Source organism: Mastigoproctus giganteus, chromosome 9 (genome assembly GCF_048544385.1).
Source record: "Mastigoproctus giganteus isolate SK-2022 chromosome 9, ASM4854438v1, whole genome shotgun sequence".
In the NCBI taxonomy this organism is placed as follows: Eukaryota; Metazoa; Arthropoda; class Arachnida; order Uropygi; family Thelyphonidae; genus Mastigoproctus; species Mastigoproctus giganteus.
In genome coordinates, this window is record NC_143583.1 from 136,087,631 (window position 1) to 136,109,717 (window position 22,087).

Here is a 22,087-nt window from a genome sequence, read left to right on the forward strand (position 1 = left end):
TCATTTTCCCAGCACTTATGCCACAGCAGACTGCCTCACCATTGCACTGATGACCCATGGCAATTAGGCATACTGCCTTAGAATCTATGTTATGTTCTTCTTAATCAAATGTGTAACCCCTCCCCACCCAATCCAGCTTCTGTTTGCATGGGTTTTTAGGTTTCTGCAGTACAAATAAATAATGGTTTTCTATATTGAATAAAAAGAAACATACAAATCCAAATATGAATGTAGGTATGTACAAGTGTGACTGACTGATTGTGCATGTGCATACTATGACTGTCCTCATTTTATTTAAACTGACTCTCCTCACCTCATTGCTCATTTAAACTCATTTCTTATACAATTAGATCATGCATGCACACAGTCCATGGACCAGGGAAGGCATTTGCGGAACACTGTTTATTAGTTTAGTCAGCATGTTTCATACCAGCTCTGATATGTAGAAATGCAGAGATTTTTAAGGTGAGGATAGATCTAGTGAGGTGAAGGTATCCTCCTCCTGTTTTAGCTGTTATTTGGTTTTTGGAGCATTAAATATGGCATTTAGGAGCATTAGCAACTAAGGCCATATTGCTCAGGAGATATGCGGTGGTCATTCTCTGACCTTTCCGCATCCTCCAATTTGGTGGTCCCTGTTTTAGTTTTATTCCTTCTTTCACCATTATTCTCCACCACCCAACATTTCTGAGCATCTCATTCAGCACGTTGAGTGATTACTATATTAAATGTATATAGCTACCTGGTCGGAAGTTACAGACTTAATAGTCTGCAGGAAGATTGGGGGGGGGGGGGCAATGCCCCCATTCCTCTGCTTTCTTGAAGAATGGTGGGAATTTCTCGAAAAACAGTGGTCCTGCTTTTTGGATAACATATACTGACTGAGAGAAATGCTACACTTCTGAATCAGGTAGAAGACTGGAAAATTGTGTCCAAGCAAAAAAGAGATGGCCATTAGACTATTAATTTTGCACTTTCTGCCTTCAGTTTAACCGCCATAACTTTTAAGCAGTTAACTATCCTCATATTATTATTTACACACGGGGCTTAAGGCACTCTGTATTTTACATCAAGTCTCAATATTAATTGTTGCAGTAAAGGGGCCTGTACACATCATATTGTAGAGTCAGAAATTTTACAATGTGATCAGTGCTAGAGAGAGCTTTATAAGCAGCTTCTATAATGCATGTTGTTCTGTGCCACCACATCACAAATTATTCTTTGTCTCCTTTTCCTCCATTCAAACATTGTTCTATCTCCTTGCTTTTTTGTTGTCATATATCACATAACAATTTATGTTATTTAAACTATGAATCGACTGGTTGCATTAATTTTCTTTAAGGCTTACATTTAAATTTCTTAACTTTTTCACAAGTGAGTTCCTGGAATATGGGTGAGATTGCATTAGCATAGGCACATGATGCAAGAAAGCAAGCTTATACAGCATCAGCCAAAAAAAAAAATAATAAAATAAAATAAAATAAATAAATAAACCACTCCCATTTTACTGATCCATTCTTTCCAAATGTTTGTCTAGTTCTGCCTTGAATTTATTTAAGCTATCAACTTCCACAACAACAGATGGAAGTTTGTTCCAGCAATCAAAACTACCAATATCCTGAAAGAGGCCTCTGAGGTCGGGAAAACTCATGTCTAAAAATATATATAAATTCATACACCGACCATTGAATAAAATTTAAAATTTAATATGACTACAATCTTTACACAAAAATATTTACAATAAACTATTGCGGAATGCTAAAAACTGTAATAAAAGATCATTTACATTAAAATTTGCTAAAATATAAAACATTAAAAGCGCTAAAAACCTGAAGCTTTCGGGAGCGTCAGCTCCCTTCTTCAACAGTGATATGACTTCCTGCAACATCTCCTTAAGTAGCAGGCTCACGGTACCTCCACACGTGGTATTTCTCCACGTGGTTCAATCGGCACATGGTCAGAACTGGAAGCGGAAATGTCTCGGGAACGTGGCAAAGAAAATCGTTCATCCGACCTTAATATAATTGTTTCAAAGATAGGATTAATACGTATACCTCTATCTCTATTGATGGTATTCCTACTGGATGAACTAATCCGTAAACCCTCGAGCCATTTACGCTCCCAGTATCCATGTGCACGATCCAAAATAATAGCGTCCTCTGGGGAGATTTGATGCTGCTTCTCCCAAAAATGTTCGGCCACATCAGACTTGTTGTATTCAGCGGTTCTTATGGCATTTAAATGTTCCCCCAGACGATCCCTGAGCCGTCGTTTTGTTTCCCCCACATAACACTCCCCACAATCCGGGCATTCTATTCTATAAACCACTCCACTACTAAGATCTTTTGGTATGCGGTCTTTGACCTGAGACACAGCTGTGCACAGCCTCCGCCCAGGAAGCTGTACACAGCGTGTCCCATAACCCCGTAAAATTCTTGCCAGATGTTCAGTAAGGCCCGGATAGTAGGGGATGTATGTGGTGGCTACCGGAACGAATGACTCCCTACGTTCGGACACTTCTCTACTATATCTATCCAGGATCGTCTGGGGGTATCCGCACTTTCTAAGTTCTGCCGTGACACGATTAATTTCTTTTTCTTTATCCTCAGAAGTGGTACAGTGTGATCTTACTCTGTCAAATAAAGCTTTTGCTACACTATTCTTGTATTGTCCAGCTTGTGCTGAATTGAAATGGGTGTATTGACCTCTACACATGGGTTTTTTAAAAACTGACGTCTTAAGTCTAAAACCCACCCTGGAGATCAATACATCCAAAAATGACAGGGTACCACCCGTTTCCACCTCTGAGGTGAATTGTATAAATTGGGAGAAGCTATTAAGCCAGCAAACGGCATCACCTCCCTCCCCTTCTGGACCAGGGCAAAGGTATCATCAACATATCTTCTCCAATTCTTAATAGGAAATGAACACCCACTAAAAACCCTACTTTCCAACTCCTCCATGGCCAAATTGGCCACAGTGGCACTAATGGGTGAACCCATGGCAGTACCGCGAACCTGCTTATACATAGTTCCTTGAAACAACATGGTAGTACTAGCTAGACATAATTCTACCCCGGTGCAAATGTCTTCCACACCGAGAAGTGATCTATTACCAAGGGAGGCATCCCTGGTCAATGCCATTTTTACACAATATACTGCATGACTAATAGGAATACATGTAAATAAAGATATAACGTCAAAAGAGATCATGCTCTCATCATCATTTATAGTCAAATTCCCCACAAAATTCACAAACTCTCTACTGTCTTTAACAACATATTCGGACTGCCCCACTATGGGTGCAATTAATTTAGCCAAGTACCCTGATAGCGCATAGGAAGGACTCCCTATAAATGAAACTATAGGTCTCAAGGGCACTTCTGCCTTATGAATTTTTGGCAGTCCGTAGAATCGCGGGAGTTGACTACCTGTAGTGTGTAATGACCAGTAAGTCTCCTTGGGAATCTTCTCCGTGTTCAACCAGGATTGTACCAGTTTATTGACTCGCCGTTCCAGCCCCACCAGCGGGTTCCTCTGGATCACCTTATAAGTGTTATTATCTTGCAGAAGATCCAATGCCTTCTTATTATAATCTTCTGTATTCAGGACCACCGTTGATCTCCCTTTGTCTGCTGGTAAAACAACTATTCCTTTGTCTCTTCTCAATTCCTCTAGAGCTCTCTTTTGACTAAGGCTGAGATTCAGGGGTGCATTCCTCACCTGACTCAACACTGCAGCTGACTTCACCCAGATTTCATTAACTAAAGGCTCAGGAAACTTATTAATGGCCCGTTCAATACCCATTGCTATCTCCGCAATGGGGGTTTCGAATACACAAAGTGAACTTGGGGCCTAAACTAAGGACTGCCTCCTGTTCTTTCGTGAGCTGTCTATTACTCAAATTATATATAAAACGGGTGCTATTATCATATCGCTGTACCACATTTTCACTCACCAACCTATTAAACTTCATAATTTGTCTTTGTCTATATGACTCTGCTACCCTAACAACTAGTTGTTTTACCAGCAGACAAAGGGAGATCAACGGTGGTCCTGCTCAGAGAACTTCATATCTGCCTGTACAACCACCCCCAAGTCCCTTTCATTCTCTACTACTGTCAGTGTAGTACCACAGAGTTGATACGTTGCTCTGGGGTTGCTGTTTCCCATGTGTAGTACTTTACATTTGTCAATGTTAAACTTCATTTGCCACCTCTCAGCCCATCTGCTCAACCTTTCCAGATCCTGCTGCAGCAGCATAGTGTCAGTAGTGTCCTTGAAAACCCTGCCAACCTTTGTATCGTCTGCAAACTTGGACATTAAGCTTGATATACCATCATCAATATCATTTATAAATACAGAAAACAATAATGGACCCAACACTGAGCCCTGAGGGACTCCACTAATAACATTAGTCCATGATGAGCAGTGTCCATTGATTACCACTCTCTGTCTTCTCCCCCTCAACCACCCCTTTATCCATAGCAGCAATTTGCCTCCAATGTCACACTGCTCCAATTTGTGTAGCAGTCTTCCATGTGCAACAGTATCAAAAGCCTTTCTAAGATCCAAGTATATAATATCAAAGTTATTCCCTGCATCCAGTTCTTTTGTGACTGCATCATAGTATCCAATCAAGTTGGTCAGGCAAGACTTCCCCTTAACAAAACCATGCTGTGTCTGAGCTATAACTGAAGTCTTGTCTAAATGATCCTGCAGTGCTTCTTTAACCAGTGCCTCCATTAATTTTCCTGGAACAGAAGGTCTATAATTACTTGCGTCAGCCTTTGATCCTCCTTTGTGAATTGGGGTCACATTTGCACATTTCCAGTCTATGGGTACCTCCCCTGAGTCCAAGGAAGCTCTCATAATTATGGCTAAGGGTTTGCTTACTTCCTTTGCTGCCTCCTTTAATATAACTGGATAGATCCCATCCACCCCGGGTGCCTTTCTTGTGTTTATCTTCAACAGTTTCTCCTCCACTTTACTCTCAGTTATTTCAAGATTCTGTAGCTTACTGCTAGAGTTGAATACACCTCTGGCATTCCCCTTGCTGAATAACTCCTCATGTGTGAATGTCGATGCAAAATATTCATTTAGTTTGTTAGCTACCTGAGCAGGATCATCAACAGTTGACCCATCAATATCAAGTGGACCAATCTGATTCATCCCCTTCCTTCTAGAGTTTACATAAGTAAAGAACTCTTTGCTGTTTTTCTTTGCATCCCTTGCCAAGGATTTCTCGTAATCTGCCTTCGCCTGCCTAACCTCCTTTGTAACTTGGTTGCATATCAACTTGTATCTATCATAGGCTTCTGTGTCATGTGTTATTTTGTAAGTATCCCATGCATTTTTCTTCTCTGCCATATGCCTCATTAGTTCATCTGACATCCATTTTGGCCTAAACCTTGAACAATATTTCTTAGTTGGTATGTAAAGCCTAGTAGCTTCCAAGATAAGTTCTTTGAATGCTTCCCATTTTGAATTTGCTGTTGGTAACATCATCAGTTGGTCCCACTGTATAGAATTTAAATACTGTCTCAGTCCATCGTAGTCGCCTTTACGGAAGCAATAACCCTTCCCTTTACCCCTAATGGTAGTTACCTCTTTGAGTAAATCCCACTTCAGCACACTGTGATCACTGCCACCTAGTGGTTCATTTATCTGCAGATTCTTAATGCATGAAGAATCACTGCTGATAATCAAATCAAGAGTATTACTCCCTCTAGTTGCCTCCCGAACATGCTGATGTAGAAAACAATCATCCAATAAATCCACAAAAGCCCTGCTAGTGTGTGAGTAACCAGCCCCCAAATTCCAGTCAATATCTGGGAAATTAAAATCTCCCATTATAAGACTTTCTGATTTACTGGCCCACTCTATTTCCCTGTACAGTTCCTTATTATACTCATCAGAGTCATTAGGCCTATAGTACACTCCTACTCTCAATTTTGATCTCCCAATGCTTATGTCACACCAAACTGACTCAACACTGCACTGTCCAGCGATGTTGACTGGCTTCACTTCCTTGGTTTTTATGTGTTTCTTAACTAATAGCATGTCTGCACTTCTCAGAAAACTTCATATCTGACTGCACGATTACAGGTCTCTTTCATTCTCCACTACCCTGAGTGTAACACCACAAAAATGGTTGGTACATTTATCTGGGGTTACTGCTACCAATATGCAGTACTTTGCATTTGTAGATGTTAAACTTCAGTTGCCACTTCTCAGCCCATCTACTCAACTTTTCCAGATCCTGATGTAGCAGCATACCGTCATTACTGTTATCAACAACCCTGCCAATCTTTGTATCGTCTGCAAACTTTGACCTACTGCAGTGAACTTGCCAAATGTACCTTGGTTACAGGTAGCTTATTTGTTATAGACACTTTGAATATTAAAATGGTTTTATTTTGAGTTGATTATTTGTTTGTTTCAAAGTAAAAAAGGAGTCCATCAGGGGATTCATTCGGGTCATATCCTCTTTAACATTTTTATGAATGATCTGATTCATATTATTAAAATTTCTGTTTATTTGAAGGACTCAGAAAATTTCAGAACTTAGTGCTCATATATAATTATGGCATCAAAATAAGGAAGATGTGAATTTGGAATCCATATTAAAGCTTGTAAGAATTTATCTGGTGTTTTTGTATTGATCTGAACAGAGAAATTTGAAGGATCCCTTAGAGCAGGGTTCCCCAAACTGGAGTCCACTGACCAGTTCCAGGGGAGTCTGTGAAACAACCCTCTAGAACTGGTCAAATTATTTGTCCTATGTATAGCAAACTGATGATAAATAAAGTTATTATTATATATTTATGTAAAAATAAGAATAAAGTTGAGTTGTTTTAAACATAAAACTTTGAATTTTATTTTCAGAAAACGTGTTCATAAACACATAGAGGACCCCTATATACACAGAGGGTCCGTAAATTTTTTTGATTTTTAAAAGGGTTTGTAGATCTCGATATTTTGAGAACCACTACCTTAGAGCGTAGAAATTGAAGGAATTAGGGTTCCCCCACCCTTTCTTTTTTTTTTTTCCTTCTTCAAAATTTCAACAAAAACAAAATGTTAGTGACAAAGAATCATGATAAAACAGAAAGCAGTTGAAATCATAATAAGATATTTTTGTTGGTGCAAATACAAACCTCTGCACATTTTAAAGATTATTCTGTAAATTTTAATTTACCTAGTTTTGCCATAGCTGCCACACCACCTTCAGGCTCCTTTCCTGCCATTTCTTTACGGAAATCTGACATGAATAGCATAAAGGCTGTGCCGGGGCGTTTTGGTTTATTTACATCACGTGCTGGCTTATACACCGCCATCTAAAATTACAATGATTGAGTCATGATTACTTGCTTATCTTCTCTGATTTATATAGTTTAATTAATACAAACCTGGTTTCTTTTAATCTATTATAATAAATTAACATATTATTACAAAGAAATAACTGCATTCAATTTCATAATTCTGTATAATTAAAACATATACACTTTAAAGAGAAATGACAGACTGCTATACAATATTCGTTTGGACACATTTTCTAGCACTGTATAAATCAAACCTTTTTTTCTCAATCTTAGCAATTTCTGAAAAATAGCTGTCAAAGCATTCCCCCCACCCCAATTATATCCCATTTTCAAATGAGAAATGCACTACAATTATACTACAATTCCAATTCCTTAAAATCTCTGTTTTCAGCAATACAAAACAGATTTTAGTTCTTTCTAGTAATAATTTTCTCACTTCTTTGGGTTTGCTGTTAAAACATGCAAATAATTTGGCTAGATACCCTTCCTAGCACCAACCATAAGTAAGCTGTGAATATAACTTATTTACCCTATATGCATCATTACATGCAAAGTGGATGTGCACAAAATGTTGTACATTAGTTTCTGGATTGCATGATCATCAAATAATGAAATCCAGAAACTAATGAACAACACATTGAATTATTATTATATATAAATTTTTTAAATCTTGGCAGTGGATTTTCTAAATCAGATTGTTGTTAGTGGAGTGGTGTGGATACACTAGCATCTTAGCTACGCAATACAAAACAAATTATAATTCTATTATGAGGCTAAAATACTGTCAAATGAAAGAGTTTGCATCTTAACTTAAGATGGCCTTACCATTCCCCAGGAAAGTCCTTTTTCGTACGTTACTTCCACACTCCTGAATGGGGAACCAGGTAAGGCCAACATTAACAGACATCTGGTATACATTTGTTGTCGAGATATACCATGCAATTTACCTAAAGGAGGACAGTCACCAATGTTCTTTATGAGTGGTTGTACTGTATTAAGAACTACAGGTTAATATTATAAACTAATATAGACTATTAGACTTGAAGTCTCAAGCTATATAAGTTTGACCTCACAAGCTTAAAGAAAGAAAGAAGAAGGGAAAAAAAAAAAAAAAAAGAAAGAAATATGCTGAATAAATTATCCAACTTCCCACTGCTGTATGTGAAATGATACTCTTTAAATGGAATTAAATTCCATATGGATTTTCAGAGAGTAATGTAAGCAAATAATAATCATAATAAACAAAGTAGTTTCCCTTATAAGTGATAATAGTATGCCACCTAGTGCCACACATAAACTGATTTTTGGAATACTGCAGTACAGCAAATGACTTACCACATTTACTCATATTTTTTTCCACTGCACATATTTTCTCCAGTTCACCTTAGTGCTGAAATGCTTCTGTGCAGTAAACACCTGTCATATACCTATAAAAAAATTCACGGTTAGGAAATTTTGTATGCATTACCTTCTTCAAGTAATAAACGGTGGGGGGGGGGGGAATCATACCAAGTAATTATGGCAAGGGCTTTATTTCTCTTTTCAGTGATTTGTTTACTAACTAGTTATCAAAAAATATGTTTAATGGTCATACAGCTTGTGACCTTTCCTTGCCTTCTTGTTCATTACTTGTTGCATACTTAAATGAGCTTATCCTGACAATGTGTGGACATGAAAGTGCAGTATATACACATTTTCCCCCAGAAAAAAAAAAAAAAAACCCCATAAATTGGGGTTATGTTCCAGGAGCAGCTAATATCAGTTCAGCCACACTGCATGCTGTAGCCCTAGTAGCAGCAGCATAAAGAAAAAATGCACAACTGAAACACAACCATCAAAACTAATACAGTAAACTCTTGATTTTTTGGGACAGATGGTAAAAATAAAATCCTGGATAATCGGTTTCTCGGTTAATCCAAAAATATCGAAAAATGTTCAGCAACATACCTAAAAAATATGACAATAGATAAAAAACTTACCATGCACTACTCTCATGTCCAATTCAATGCTTGCATAGGTATAAAAACATACCTATATGTAATGATGTGTGCTTGCATCAGCCACAATAATTTACACAATATATATATATATATATTTTTTTTTACAAGTCTTGTTTAAACTTAAAAAGTTTACTGACATCTTTAAAACGTTTTATTTAACATAATATTTTATTTTTTTAATTTTACGAAAAATGGCAGAGATAAGAGAAAATTAATTCACTTTAGTGTCTTGGCGCATAATAGCCTTAGACACTAATGCACCAATAAAATCAAAATCCAATCCAATTCACTTAAAAAAATAGGAAAGTATAAAAGATTGTTTTTTCCTTTTGCAACTTTTTGACGAATTGTGCTTTGAATATTTCTTAAAGCCAATTTTTCCGACAGAACGCTATCATCTTGCTGCTCAAGGTAGTCAAGAAGTGCTTCTGTGTGATTTAAAGCAACACTGTGGCTAATTTTTTGTGACAATATGAACTCTTCTTCAGGTTCACCATCATTATTTAGGAGTGGTGCAGTAATCATTACATGATGTAAAATTTTTTTATCATGTAGTACTTCGTGGCCAGCTATATCTTTGTCAGATTTAAGCCAATCATGAATTGATTGCTCATCGACACCCCCCCCCTAATTTGTTGCAAATTTCTTAACATTTCTGGTACCAGATCTTTGCAGTTTTCTTCATATCTTAGGAATCCATCATTTTTCTGTAAAATTTTATGCCAAGACCTGATTATGATTATGCTTTTTATTGATTTCCATGTTGCTGAAACTTCTTAAACAGCATCCAATACAGTCAGGTTTTTCCAAAATGTCAATAAATCACAATCATTTTCTTCCACTAACTTGAGAGATAAATTTCTGCGACAAACTGCTTTCATTTGTTGGATGACACATTGATTCATAGGTTGTATTAAAACCGTCACATTGGAAGGTAAATATTTGACAAAAATATTTTCATCGTCTGATTTTAGAATTTCATCATTAGGATGACTTGGTGCATTGTCTAATAGCAGGACAGCTTTCTGTAGCTAGCCCAGTGATGCCAGATATTGGTGCACTGAAGGCACAAATTTTGTTCTAAACCAACTGGAAAATATATCTCTGACTATACAGGTTGACTTATTACTGTAGTAATCAACAGGAAAATTTGATATTGAAATACTCGAGAAAGTCAGTGGCTTTTTTTTTGCCATTCCAATTACATAGAGTTTCAAAGAATGAGACCCAGCAGCATTAGCACAGCAAATAACTGTCAATCTTTGTTTTTGCATTTTATGTCCTGGAGCTTTTATCCCGATTTCATACACCAAAGCTTTTAATGGAAGACATTTTCAGGCACAAGTTGATCGGCTTCAATAAAGTTTTGAAACTCAATGGTGAATTCTGGGCAGCTGGTGCATCACTACTTACTTTTTCACCTTGAATGCCAATCTGACAAATGCCGTACCTCTGTTTAACCTCGTCAACTAGCCAGAAGATGTGTTAAAATCACCCTGCAATTTTAATTTGTTGAAAAAATATTTTGCCTTGGCTGCGCAAACTACCCCAGAGACTGAATACCTTCTGCTCTTTGCTGGCTAAAACCACACTATTGCCTTGTTCAGGTCATTGTATGTAGACAGTTTCATCGTTGTCATGCCTTTAATGCTATCAGATATGTTTGCAAAATCTAATAGCTTCCCTTTATTTTTACGATGTCACGTATGGTTTGGTGACCAAAATTATAATGAGTCATTAAAGATTTAATGGATGCACCGTTTTCAAAGTTTTGAATAATTTCAAGTTTTTGTTTCAATTGAAAGCACAACTCTTTTGCGTTTACCCATCATTTTCCCAATTTCTAAACAAAAAACAAATATTTACTATAAAAAAATATTGACACTCCTTTTCTACGGTGCGATGGAACACAACAGCCCACGCAGTGTACTAAAACAAACTAAACATTTGTTCTGTTTCTATTGTTTTTTTGTTTTTTTTTTTGCACGACGGGTGTGAAGACAGTGGGGGATGCTTGATAATAGGTGCATTCATTCTCCAATCATGACTTATAATGCTGCTTCTTGTCGCTTATTTATGATTTGCAAAACATCTGTTTATACCTTTCTATTTATACTTGAATTTTATGAATTCTGGCGGTGTTTTTTTTTTTTTTTTACCTTGGATTCTGGAAACGTGTGGTTAATCCAATCCCGGTAAATCAAGAGTCTGGCGTACTCAACAAAAACTAGTGAACTTTGTGTAATTTTACCTTGTGGCAGTCATCTCACTGAAAATAGTTACAGAAATTGTGGAAAAGCTCCTGCCAAATTAAAATCAGAACTTAGGTGTGAAACTTCAATTACATTTCACCTTTTTTAATAACTACTGCCATTTCTGAATATTTTATTTTTGCAATGCCTATAACAATACTGATAAGGAAAACAAAAATTAATATGATCAAAAAAAAGCTGGGAGATAAAAATGTTCCATGTGACCATTTATGCTATTGAAATATTTTTAAGCATTTTACAAAAGTAATTACTTTTGTCATGTTAAATATATTTTATTTTCACAGTGCTCATATTATTATTAACTGGGGGAAGGGGCAGTCAGCCATGTTACAGAGTAAAAGTTGGACTGTGAAAATCAGCATGTAACTAAGATTGATTGCAATTTAAAACATACAAAACTAACAAACAAAATAAAAACATTACTGGCAATTATTACCACTATGAATATGATATACTGACTGTAATTTATATAAAGAAAGAAGAAAAAAACATGCTATGAGAAATAGTCACAAAAGCTTGCACTGTAATCATGTCAAATATAAGGTTGCTCATTACTCCTTATTTTATTATATTTTTTTCCTTTTTTTCATATGGTGTTCAACATATGAAAAAATGAGGTGAACATTTGGAAGTAACAATGAACTTGTGCTGCGCATCTGGAGTGTTTAAATCAAATTCTGATTCCTCGATGGGTCTTTGATCTGTAACGGTCTACCTTAAGTGAAATGAAAAAATAATGTTTCCATGCGTCTGCAGACACAAGGAAACATCCACGAGTTAAGGATAATCTGTCTGTTTCCCTTAACACTTATAGTGATCATTGTTTGAATTTTCTTATAGTCTGTAGTACTCATCAGTTGTAAAATGTAACAATTTGGAGGCAGCTGATGCATATACCCTACCGATTTAGTGTTCATCTGCTGCGATAATGTACCATTACTCGTGGTATGCATTTTAAATAAATAGCAATATATTTTTCCTATGTAACTGGGCATAAGGGTATAAGAAGCATAAAATTATTACCTCAGTAAAAAAAAAAAAAAAAAAAAAAAAAACACTGCAGCCTAATTTTTAAAATTTTTTTCTCAATATACATTCCCTTGAGTTCATTATAACTCCATTTTGAAGGCACAGAGGAAACACAATAAACCCTTGATTTTATAGACTAATAGGGGGAAGGGAGCATTTGTTATCGACTAATGTTTGTTAAATCAAGTTTTTTCCAAGACCATTTGTAACAGACACACTGAACCTAGCTTCTCTAACAACTTTAATTTCTTCAAAATCTCAGATGAGATGTACATACATTCTCTTTTCGTCAATCTTCTTGGTGGACCATGATGATACACTGCAAATGAGGTTAGCATAAAGAGACAGGGCACAGACAAGAACCAAATGATGTGATAGTGAGTGTATCTATACACAGATCAGAATGCTTATTGTCAGCTGCCATGACAACGGAGTTCCCAATATTCCCTCTCATGAGTATGCTCAACACAAACTCTGGTGTCAATCAAATTTTTTTTTTATCTGTTAAATTCAAAGTCCATTAATCGAGAATTTACTGTACCTGGCAAAACAAGAAAGAAAGAAGTGTTCATTCTAGTCTATGAAAAAATCATTTACAGCTTTCTTCAGATCATCATCACTCGACAGTCAATGCCCATGCCACAGGTTCTTCAGATTTCTGAATAAGAAAATCATCATTTGGTCTAGACCAGTGTTTCTCAACCTTTTCGTTGCTGCAGTACACTTTTAAAAATGCTGAAATTTTGTGGCACACTACAATACTCACACATTCACAAAAGGGAAGTTATTTCTGTTGGCTATATTTAATAATACACTTACTATTTGTGTAGTATAGGTGAACATATCTAGTACTAGGAATCAAAACGCGATGTTGCATTGACCAGAAGATGCTCAGATCAGCACAGCGCAAATAAACAAATTTTTAGTTTGAATTAATTTTTATTACAAAACTTGGATTTATTATAATTATTTTTTATTTATTTGAATTTTCTGGGGCACACAAATTGAGAAACACTGGTCTAGACTATAGGGTAAGTGGGTGGTTTAATTTCTCTGCAATCTGTCAGATCAGATAGCAGTACTTTATGGCTCTTGTTTACAGGGGCACAGTCACTGAAGAAGCAAGTCATTTCTGTTAATTTCCACTTCTCTGGTCCTTTATGGTTCCTCTTAGAGTTTTGAGAACAGCAGAACTGGTATCTCTAGTAATTGTTTTCTTATATAGCACATGGTCTAGCAAAAGAATTCCTTTCACCCCCCCAACCAAAAAAAAAAAAAAAAAAAAAGTGGTCATGATCTTTCCAATGGAGAGTTGAATTCTAAAAGAGACTCCTGTAAACATGAAAACTTGGACTCCGTGATTTATCACCAGTTACAATTCTTGAAAGGAACTTGTCAATCTATAGGTGTAAATTTTGTCTCACAACTTTGAGCCCTGCACTCTTTCTGAAGTGGTGTGGGCATTTTTGGCATCCAGTAGAAACTGACCTTTGATATCATCAAGTGCTTATGGAGAAAGGTCAGTAACAACCTTTATGTAAGAACAAGAAAATTTCTTTTCTAGACATCAGCTGCATTGCCCATTCATTCCTCTAATCAGTGCATGACAACAAACATAATAACCAATGCGGTATACAGTAATACCCCGAAGTTATGCGATAGGTGGGTCCGACGAAAATTGCTTAAGTCGAATTTGCGTAAGTCGGGGTACAACTTTGCATATAAATACATATAAATTTTGTTTAATTGGGACCAAGGACTAACAAAAACACTAGTTTAGAAGAAAAATATTAATAAAATTGCAGTTCTTTACATACAAAATATGTATTAAAAAAATAAATGACTTACGTAAAAAAGTTATTTCGATGTCGATGGCTTCATAAAATCTAACAAATTCGTCTGGCGACACAGAGACTTCTTTTTTTCAAGCAGAATTTCTTCGTAGCAAGCTAATAATTTTTTGCATTCCTTACTTTGTAGCTATAATGCGTTCTTCGTTGTAGTCTATGTTTTCTAAAATTTTTAAGCTTTTTCAATTGAGCCGAGACCTTCTGTCAAGTTTGCAATTGTCATGTGCTTTTTGCCGTTGCCTCATTTAGGTCTGTAGCACATGCAATATCACATGGTCTTTCATTTTGCTCAAAGCGGTTCACAATTTCATATTTTTTCTCTATTGACAGAGGCGGACTGGCCATAAGCCTTACCGGGGAAACCCCGGTGGGCCGGAGGCCGGTGTGATTTTGGCCATAAACGCTAGTAGGAGGCCACTATAAATTTTCCCGGGTAAGAATTTTTGACCCAGTCCGCCTCTGTTTATCGATATTGCTTTTCTTTTTCTCTCTGAATCTGCAGTGTCTTCACTAGTATGCTTCCTTTTCACACCTTAAGTATTTTACTCAGTTTTAGGGAATGAAGCATAATTACAAAACGAGGAGGCACGCTTGATACGCATAAACAAAGCTGCGCGTGTGTAGCAACTGAATAAACAACACCATAAAGGCAGAGATACACTATTAACACCTCACATTTCTAGGGATTACTACCATAAAACAATAAAAATCCAGTTGCGTTTCTGCTAGTGGAATCTGTTATAAACTGGTAGTAAACTCGATCTAATTGCATACTGATAGCTAGAATTGTGTTGGTTTTTACGTTATTATGGTGAAATGTGTTTCCCCTAAAACAAATACATTTTCAGAATTTTCTCTTCATTCCTATCGTGTTGCGTTCGGTTGGGGTGATTCTGCGTTCGACTGCCATTTCTTGTAAACACAAAGGCGAATCGTGCATAAGCCAATTCGGTTCGTGTTATATTATAAGATATCGTTACCATATTTATAAACAGTGTATGATCGAATTCGTGTAGTGTAAACACATGTTATACAAGGACTTGACTTTATACGGCTCGACCGACGCGATCCATTTCTCTCATGAAAACAATGTAATTTCCGACAAACGTTGAGCACGAATTCGAATGCACACATATAAATATGACAGTTGGAATACAAATTCTTGTATATGTATGCAGTTCATGCGTAGCAAAGTTGAATTCTGTTCATCTTTCGCTCTCACTCTCCGCCGTCGCACCGTATATCGATAATATATGAAAAACGACCTTGAAGATAGTGGGTGGTAGTGTTGCCAAACGAAAAAAATCAAGAACCGCGTAACTCCGAGTTCGCGTAAGTCGGGGTATTACTGTATATGAAAAAAATAATAATAATAATTTCTGGATTTCTGTTAGTCAAATTTTAATAAAATTTGAAGGCCTGAGAAATTGTTTTAAGAGAGCCCAATATAAAATTTCATGAAAATTCATTCACTAGGAGTCAAGTTATCATGTGTGGATGGATGAATAAAGAAACAGTAATTGTCAGATTTCTATTGGTCTGATTTTTCTGTTAATGAAATTTGGGATGGCTTGGGAGATTTTTCTAATGGGCCCAAATCAGACAGGAAAAAAATAATAAATAAATAAAAATAATTTCCTGATTTCTACTGGTCCAATTTTAATGAAATTTGGAATGGCTTGACAAATCTTTTTAAAAGGCCCATATATAAAATTTTATATCTGGGCCAAGCTGTTGATTGTGGATGAACATGATGAAGCATTATGCATATATGGTAATGTGCCTAACAACCTACGTGTAATCAAGAGTGCCCCCTCATTATCAGTGAATCAATACATTATCAGTGAATACAGGAGGCACTTGATTACTTATCTACCTTTTGCTCACTGCTATGTATAACTGCCATACCTGTACTATTATGTTCTATACGTTTTGCAGCACGAAGACTTCTGCTCTACGTTTACTTGGGTGCTACTAATTCTTAAATGAGTTCAAACCAGTTTAATTCAGTTCAGTTCACAACTTTTTTTTTTTATGAAACCCTCAAACACAAAAGATATTTGTTGACATTAGACTTGAATCTCTGTAGATTATAATTTTCAGGAAATAAATGTGAAGGAAGGTTGTTCTAAGAAAAACAGAAGTAGATTGTTTTGTTTGTTTGTTTTTTTGGTTTTTAGGAGCATTAGCAACTAAGGCCATATTGCTCCGGGGATATACAGTGCTCACTCCCTGACCTTTCCGCATCCTCCGTCACGGGCTCAAACAGAAGTAGAAAGGAAAAATAAGGAAGAGAAAAAGTTGGTTCTGTGTATTTGGCATTGGACAGTGAATGGATGATGACTGGTTGCACCATGTGCTTGGACTAGTTTCAGAGTGGGGGTATTATAAAAGCCAATTTGGAAAAGCAGTGCCTTGGGAAATACCTAGAGAAAAAGCATGCAACAGAAACTGAACATCTTGAGCCAAAGAGTGGAAAAATTTTGTAAGAGACAGGTCATTATTAACCTGACTCCCTCTTTTGAATAGTGACTAGTAGCTTGAGGGAGGTTTTGAGGACACCATTACTTCATATGTGGGAATAATAATCTATGATAGGCTAGATTTAAGATCTGTACAGAAGATAAACAATGACAAGAGTGAAAAAAGAAAACCCAGTTTTTTTGATGGAAAGGAAGTTATATTTGTGATATGCTTATGACCAGAGAGAGAGAGAGAGAGAGAGAGAGAGAGAGAGAGAGAGAGAGAGAGAGAGAGAGAGAGAGAGAGAGAGAGAGAGAGAGAGAGAGAGAGAGAGAGATTAAAAGCCAACGTAATCCTAACTGAAATATGTGAATTTGTCTAGAAATCTGAGCATTCTTTTTTGCAAGAGAACAGTCATCAATACAATAGTTAGAAGAAAAGTAGGATGCTAGTAAGTTGCATAATCTTTAGCTCAGGATGTAATAGAACTATCATATTATAATAGAGGATGGATTATAGATGTACACAAATTGTTTCAACAGCTTTAGCTTGTTATTGTTTGTTAGTTATTTGGTTTTTAGGAGCATTAGCAACTAAGGCCATATTGCTCTGGGATATGCGGTGGTCATCCCTTGACCTTTCTGCATCCTCCATATTTGGTGGTGACGGGCTCGAACCCCGGTCTAATCAAGAAGTGTGTTTTACGCACTGCTGCTCCTTCCCATCTAGCTATGGAGGCACCTAACAGCTTTAGCATACACCACATACTTGACTATTTTGATGGGAAGCCAGGACTAAGTTTTACAATGCTTGAAATTAGTTTAAAAATTAAGGAGATTCGAAACAAAATTAATGAGGAGATAAGAAATATAAAACAACGGTATTGGGATAGGTTTCCAAAAGAATTAGAATGTGATTTCTATGGAGCACAAAGAAAAATTTAGTAAATAATACGAAATCAAAGAAAATAATTAAATGAACATGTTAAAATAATAAACACACATTTGGCTACATGGATAAAGTATTTTATAAAATTACACACAAGCAAAGGGCAGCAAATATTGGAAATAAAGAAAATAAGATCAGTGAACAGGACAGAAATAAATATGGAAGAAAATAAAGGAATAGTAAAAGTGCAGGTATAGATAAAATAAATAATGAGTTACTAAAATATGGAGGAGAAAAGCTAATAACAAAATTAAGTGTAACTTCACTTCCATGTTGCAGCCTAGTTTTCTGAATTTCTCCAGCATATCACTTGCAATCATTTCATAATCTGAGTTATTTCCCAAAAGGTGTCTCTAAGTGTCTCTTTCAGTTTGGTTCACTGTTCCTTCAAATACAGACTCTAGCAGCAGCAGCTTGCAGATTTGAGGTCCAACTTTGATTCATTCATTTTTTTTTGCATGTAAGCGATACAAACATATTTGTATGAACCTAGCTTTACATGCAGAGGAAGTAATAGTACTTTATTTCGATCTACTAGTGGCTCGTCTTTGATGTTCTTTGAACCTGTGTCAGAGACTGTGTCAGGTGGCCACACTTCTCTTTCCTAATATTCACTTCTTTCTCAACTATCTCACTTGCACAGAAATTTTTGTGTAACCAAGTTGTTGGCTGAGTAGCAGACCAGTAACTTTAAAATCTGAATATTTTTCAAGGAAGCTTAACATATTCATAGTGCTATTTTAAGTGTGCTGAACGGGCTACAGAAATGGATGCATACTTGTTTCTATTATGAATGAGAGATCCTTTTGAGACAAGAGTTCAATGGGTCAATAAATAGCCTCCACTCTGGTGGCCAGTAGAAAATTACAAAAAAAAAAAAAAAACAGTTCATAACTGCAGGAATGCTGTTGCAATATATCACAGTCTTCTTCAAAAAATGGGGGAACCAATTCTTTTTTTGAGATGACTATACTATGAAAAGACTGTTCTTGGAGCCAGCAGATTCTTGGATTTCAGTCTTCAGCCTAAAAGTTCTGAAAACACATTTCTGGAGGTCACTACCATAAAACAATAAAAACAATTTGCACTTTCCGGTTTATTGGGCCTTTCTGTTAATGCAATCTATTATAAACAGGTAGTAAACTCGATCTTTTGCATTTGTGATAATACCAAATCGGTATTACCGATAACTGGAATTGTATGGATTTTTACGTCATGGTATTATAGTGAAATGAGTTCCCCTTCACTGAAATCTTCGATCATAGAAAAAACAAATAAATTTTCAGGATCTTCTCTTCATTTCTATTTACTTATTACAATGATGATGGGAAAGCGACCAACGGAAAGTGCAAGTGCTGACAGTGCTAGGAAACTAAACAAAATTGATTTAGAAATGAGGACGATTAATTAAGGAGTACGAGGCAGGACAAAGTTTGTTATCTGTTGCAAGGGAATTAGGTCTCGCTGCTTCAACAATGAATACTATTTTAAGGGACAGTTCACGTATAAAAGAACATGTTAAAGGATTAAAGCATTTAAAATCAACAGTGATCACAAAACAGGATTCAGGTGCTATATTGAAGATGGAAAGGCTATTAATAATATGGATGGAAAATTAGATTCAGAAGCAAGTGCCCCTAAGTCCAATGGCCCTTCAAGCAAAAGCAAGAAGTATTTATGAAGATATTAAGAATAAGTATGGTGAATCCCAAGCCAAAACAACAAAATGGTCTGAACCTAAACAAATGAAAGGCCGAAAGAAAGCAAGACAATATTGATAAAATGTGAAGCTATTTTTTGACCTTCTAGGGCATGGTTCATTATGAATTTGGCTCATATAATCAAACAGTGATCCAGTAATACTACAAAATGGGTCTACAGTGATGCTGTTCAGAGAAAACAACAGAAAAGAGGACAGATTCAGGGAATTGGTACTTGCATTACAACAATGTTCCTGTGCACTTTCATTATTTCTCTGCAAAAAATAATGAAAAATCCTTTCATTATATTTCTTTGCAAGAAATAATGAAAGGATTTTTCAAGAATTTCTTGCAAAGTGCTGTGGTTTGCTATTTGCCAAACTTAGCAAATTTAGCCCTTTGATTTTTTTTTTTTTTTTTTTTCTGTTTCCATAGCTAACCCCAGAAATGTCACAGATTTGTAACAAGGTGGTAGATGACTTTCATCAACCGGTGAAATACCACCACTTTGCTTATTGGAGGCTTGAAGTGGTGAAACCCATGTTTAGTCTCTAGAGCAAAGTTTCCAGCACCCCTCCACCTCCCCATACTTCTCCTTCAACCGTAGCAAGCAATGGGTGGTTTAATTGGTTCAAGCATCGTGCTGGTTCCCAAAACTTTAAAGTATGTGGTGAAGTCACCAGTGCCAATTCTGCAGCTGCAGAGAAATTTTGTGATGTTTTGGAAAAAAACTCCTTATAAACCTCCACAGCCCTCAATTTCCACAGTGGCATGCTTATTAGCTGGAGAGCTAATTCTGGCAATGATGCTTGAAAGGTAAAACTTGCTGATCTTATGCTTGTCTCCTCTCTCTTTTTGTAATTTTATAATTTTGAAACTTTTGTAATTTTTCCTGCGCATGAGATATGAAGTGATAAAAAATGCCTGTCTAGTTCTACTAGACTTAGTTATTTTGGTTTTTTAGGAGCATTAGCAACTAAGGCCATACTGCTCTGGGAATATGCGGTGGTCATTCCCTGACCTTTCCGCATCCTCCGTATTTGGTGGTGACGGGCTCGAACCCCGGTCTAATCAAGAAGCGTGTGCTACACACTGCCGCTCCTTCCCACCTGGCTACGGAGGTGCCCTACTAGACTTTACCAAACCATTAACCTTGACTACAGTGGCAAACAATTCATTCCAGTGATCTACAACATTCTGCCCAAAAGTAAACTTCGTGATATACAGTAATACCCCGAAGTTACGCGATAGGTGGGTCCGACGAAAATCGCGTAAGTCGAATTCGTGTAAGTCGGGGTACAACTTTGCATATAAATACATATAAATTTTGCTTAATTGGGACCAAGGACTAACAAAAACACTAGTTTAGAAGAAAAATATTAATAAAATTGCAGTTCTTTATACATATTAATACAAAATATGTATTAAAAAAAACAAATGACTTACGTAAAAAAGTTATTTCGATGTCGATGGCTTCATAAAATCTAACAAATTCGTCTGACGACACAGCGCGTTCCTTTTTTTCACGCAGAATTTCTTCGTAGCAAACTAATAATTTTTTTATTCCTTGCTTTGTAGCTATAACGCGTTCTTCGTTGGAGTCTATGTTTTCTAAAATTTTTAAGCCCTTTACAATTGAGATCTTTTCAATTTTCAACCTGTCAAGTTTGCAATTGTCATGTGCTTTTCGCCGTTGCTTCATTTAGGCCTGTAGCATGTGCAATATCACATGGTCTTTCATTTCGCTCAAAGCGTTTCACAATTTCATATTTTTTCTCTATCGACAGAGGCGGACTGGCCATAAGCCTTACCGGGGAAACCCCGGTGGGCCGGTGTGATTTTGGCCATAAACCATAGTATGAGGCCACTATAAATTTTCCCGGGTAAGAATTTTTGATCCAGTCCGCCTCTGTTTATCGATAATTGCTTTTCTTTTTCTCTCTGAATCTGCAGTGTCTTCACCAGGACGCTTCCTTTTCACACCTTTTAATTTTACTAATTTTTAGGGAATAAAGCACAATTACAAAACGAGGAGAACGCTTGATACTCATAAACAAAGCTGCGCGCATGTAGCAACTGAATAAACAACACCATAAAGGCAGAGATACACTATTAACACCTCACATTTGTAGGGGTTACTACCATAAAACAATAAAAATCCAGTTGCGTTTCTGCTAGTGAAATCTGTTATAAACTGGTAGTAAACTCGATCTAATTGCATTTGCGATTATACCGATAGCTGGAATTGTGTTGGTTTTTACGTTATTATGGTGAAATGTGTTTCCCCTTCACTGATATAAAAAACATAAAAGCAGCAGAGTTGAATTTTGTTCATCTTTCGCTCTCAATCTCCGCCGTCGCACCGGATATCGATAACATATGAAAAACGACCTTGAAGATAGTGGGCGGCAGCGTTGCCAAACGAAAAAATCAAGAACCGCGTAACTCCGAGTTCGCGTAAGTCGGGGTATTACTGTACAGCATTACTCCCCAAACTTCT

At 36.5% G+C, this 22,087-nt stretch overlaps 1 protein-coding gene across 4 annotated transcripts in view; it reads right to left on the reverse strand.

Moving 5' to 3' along the window:
* Positions 1-22,087, reverse strand: part of LOC150080762 (high mobility group protein B3-like) — a 260,329-nt gene that overhangs the window by 50,974 nt on the left and 187,268 nt on the right. For all 4 annotated transcript variants that reach the window (XM_090381086.1, XM_090381085.1, XM_090381084.1 and 1 more), the window contains one exon: positions 7,201-7,339. In XM_090381086.1, coding sequence (XP_090237212.1) covers positions 7,201-7,339 — 139 coding nt within the window. The remainder of the gene's footprint in view (positions 1-7,200; positions 7,340-22,087) is intronic.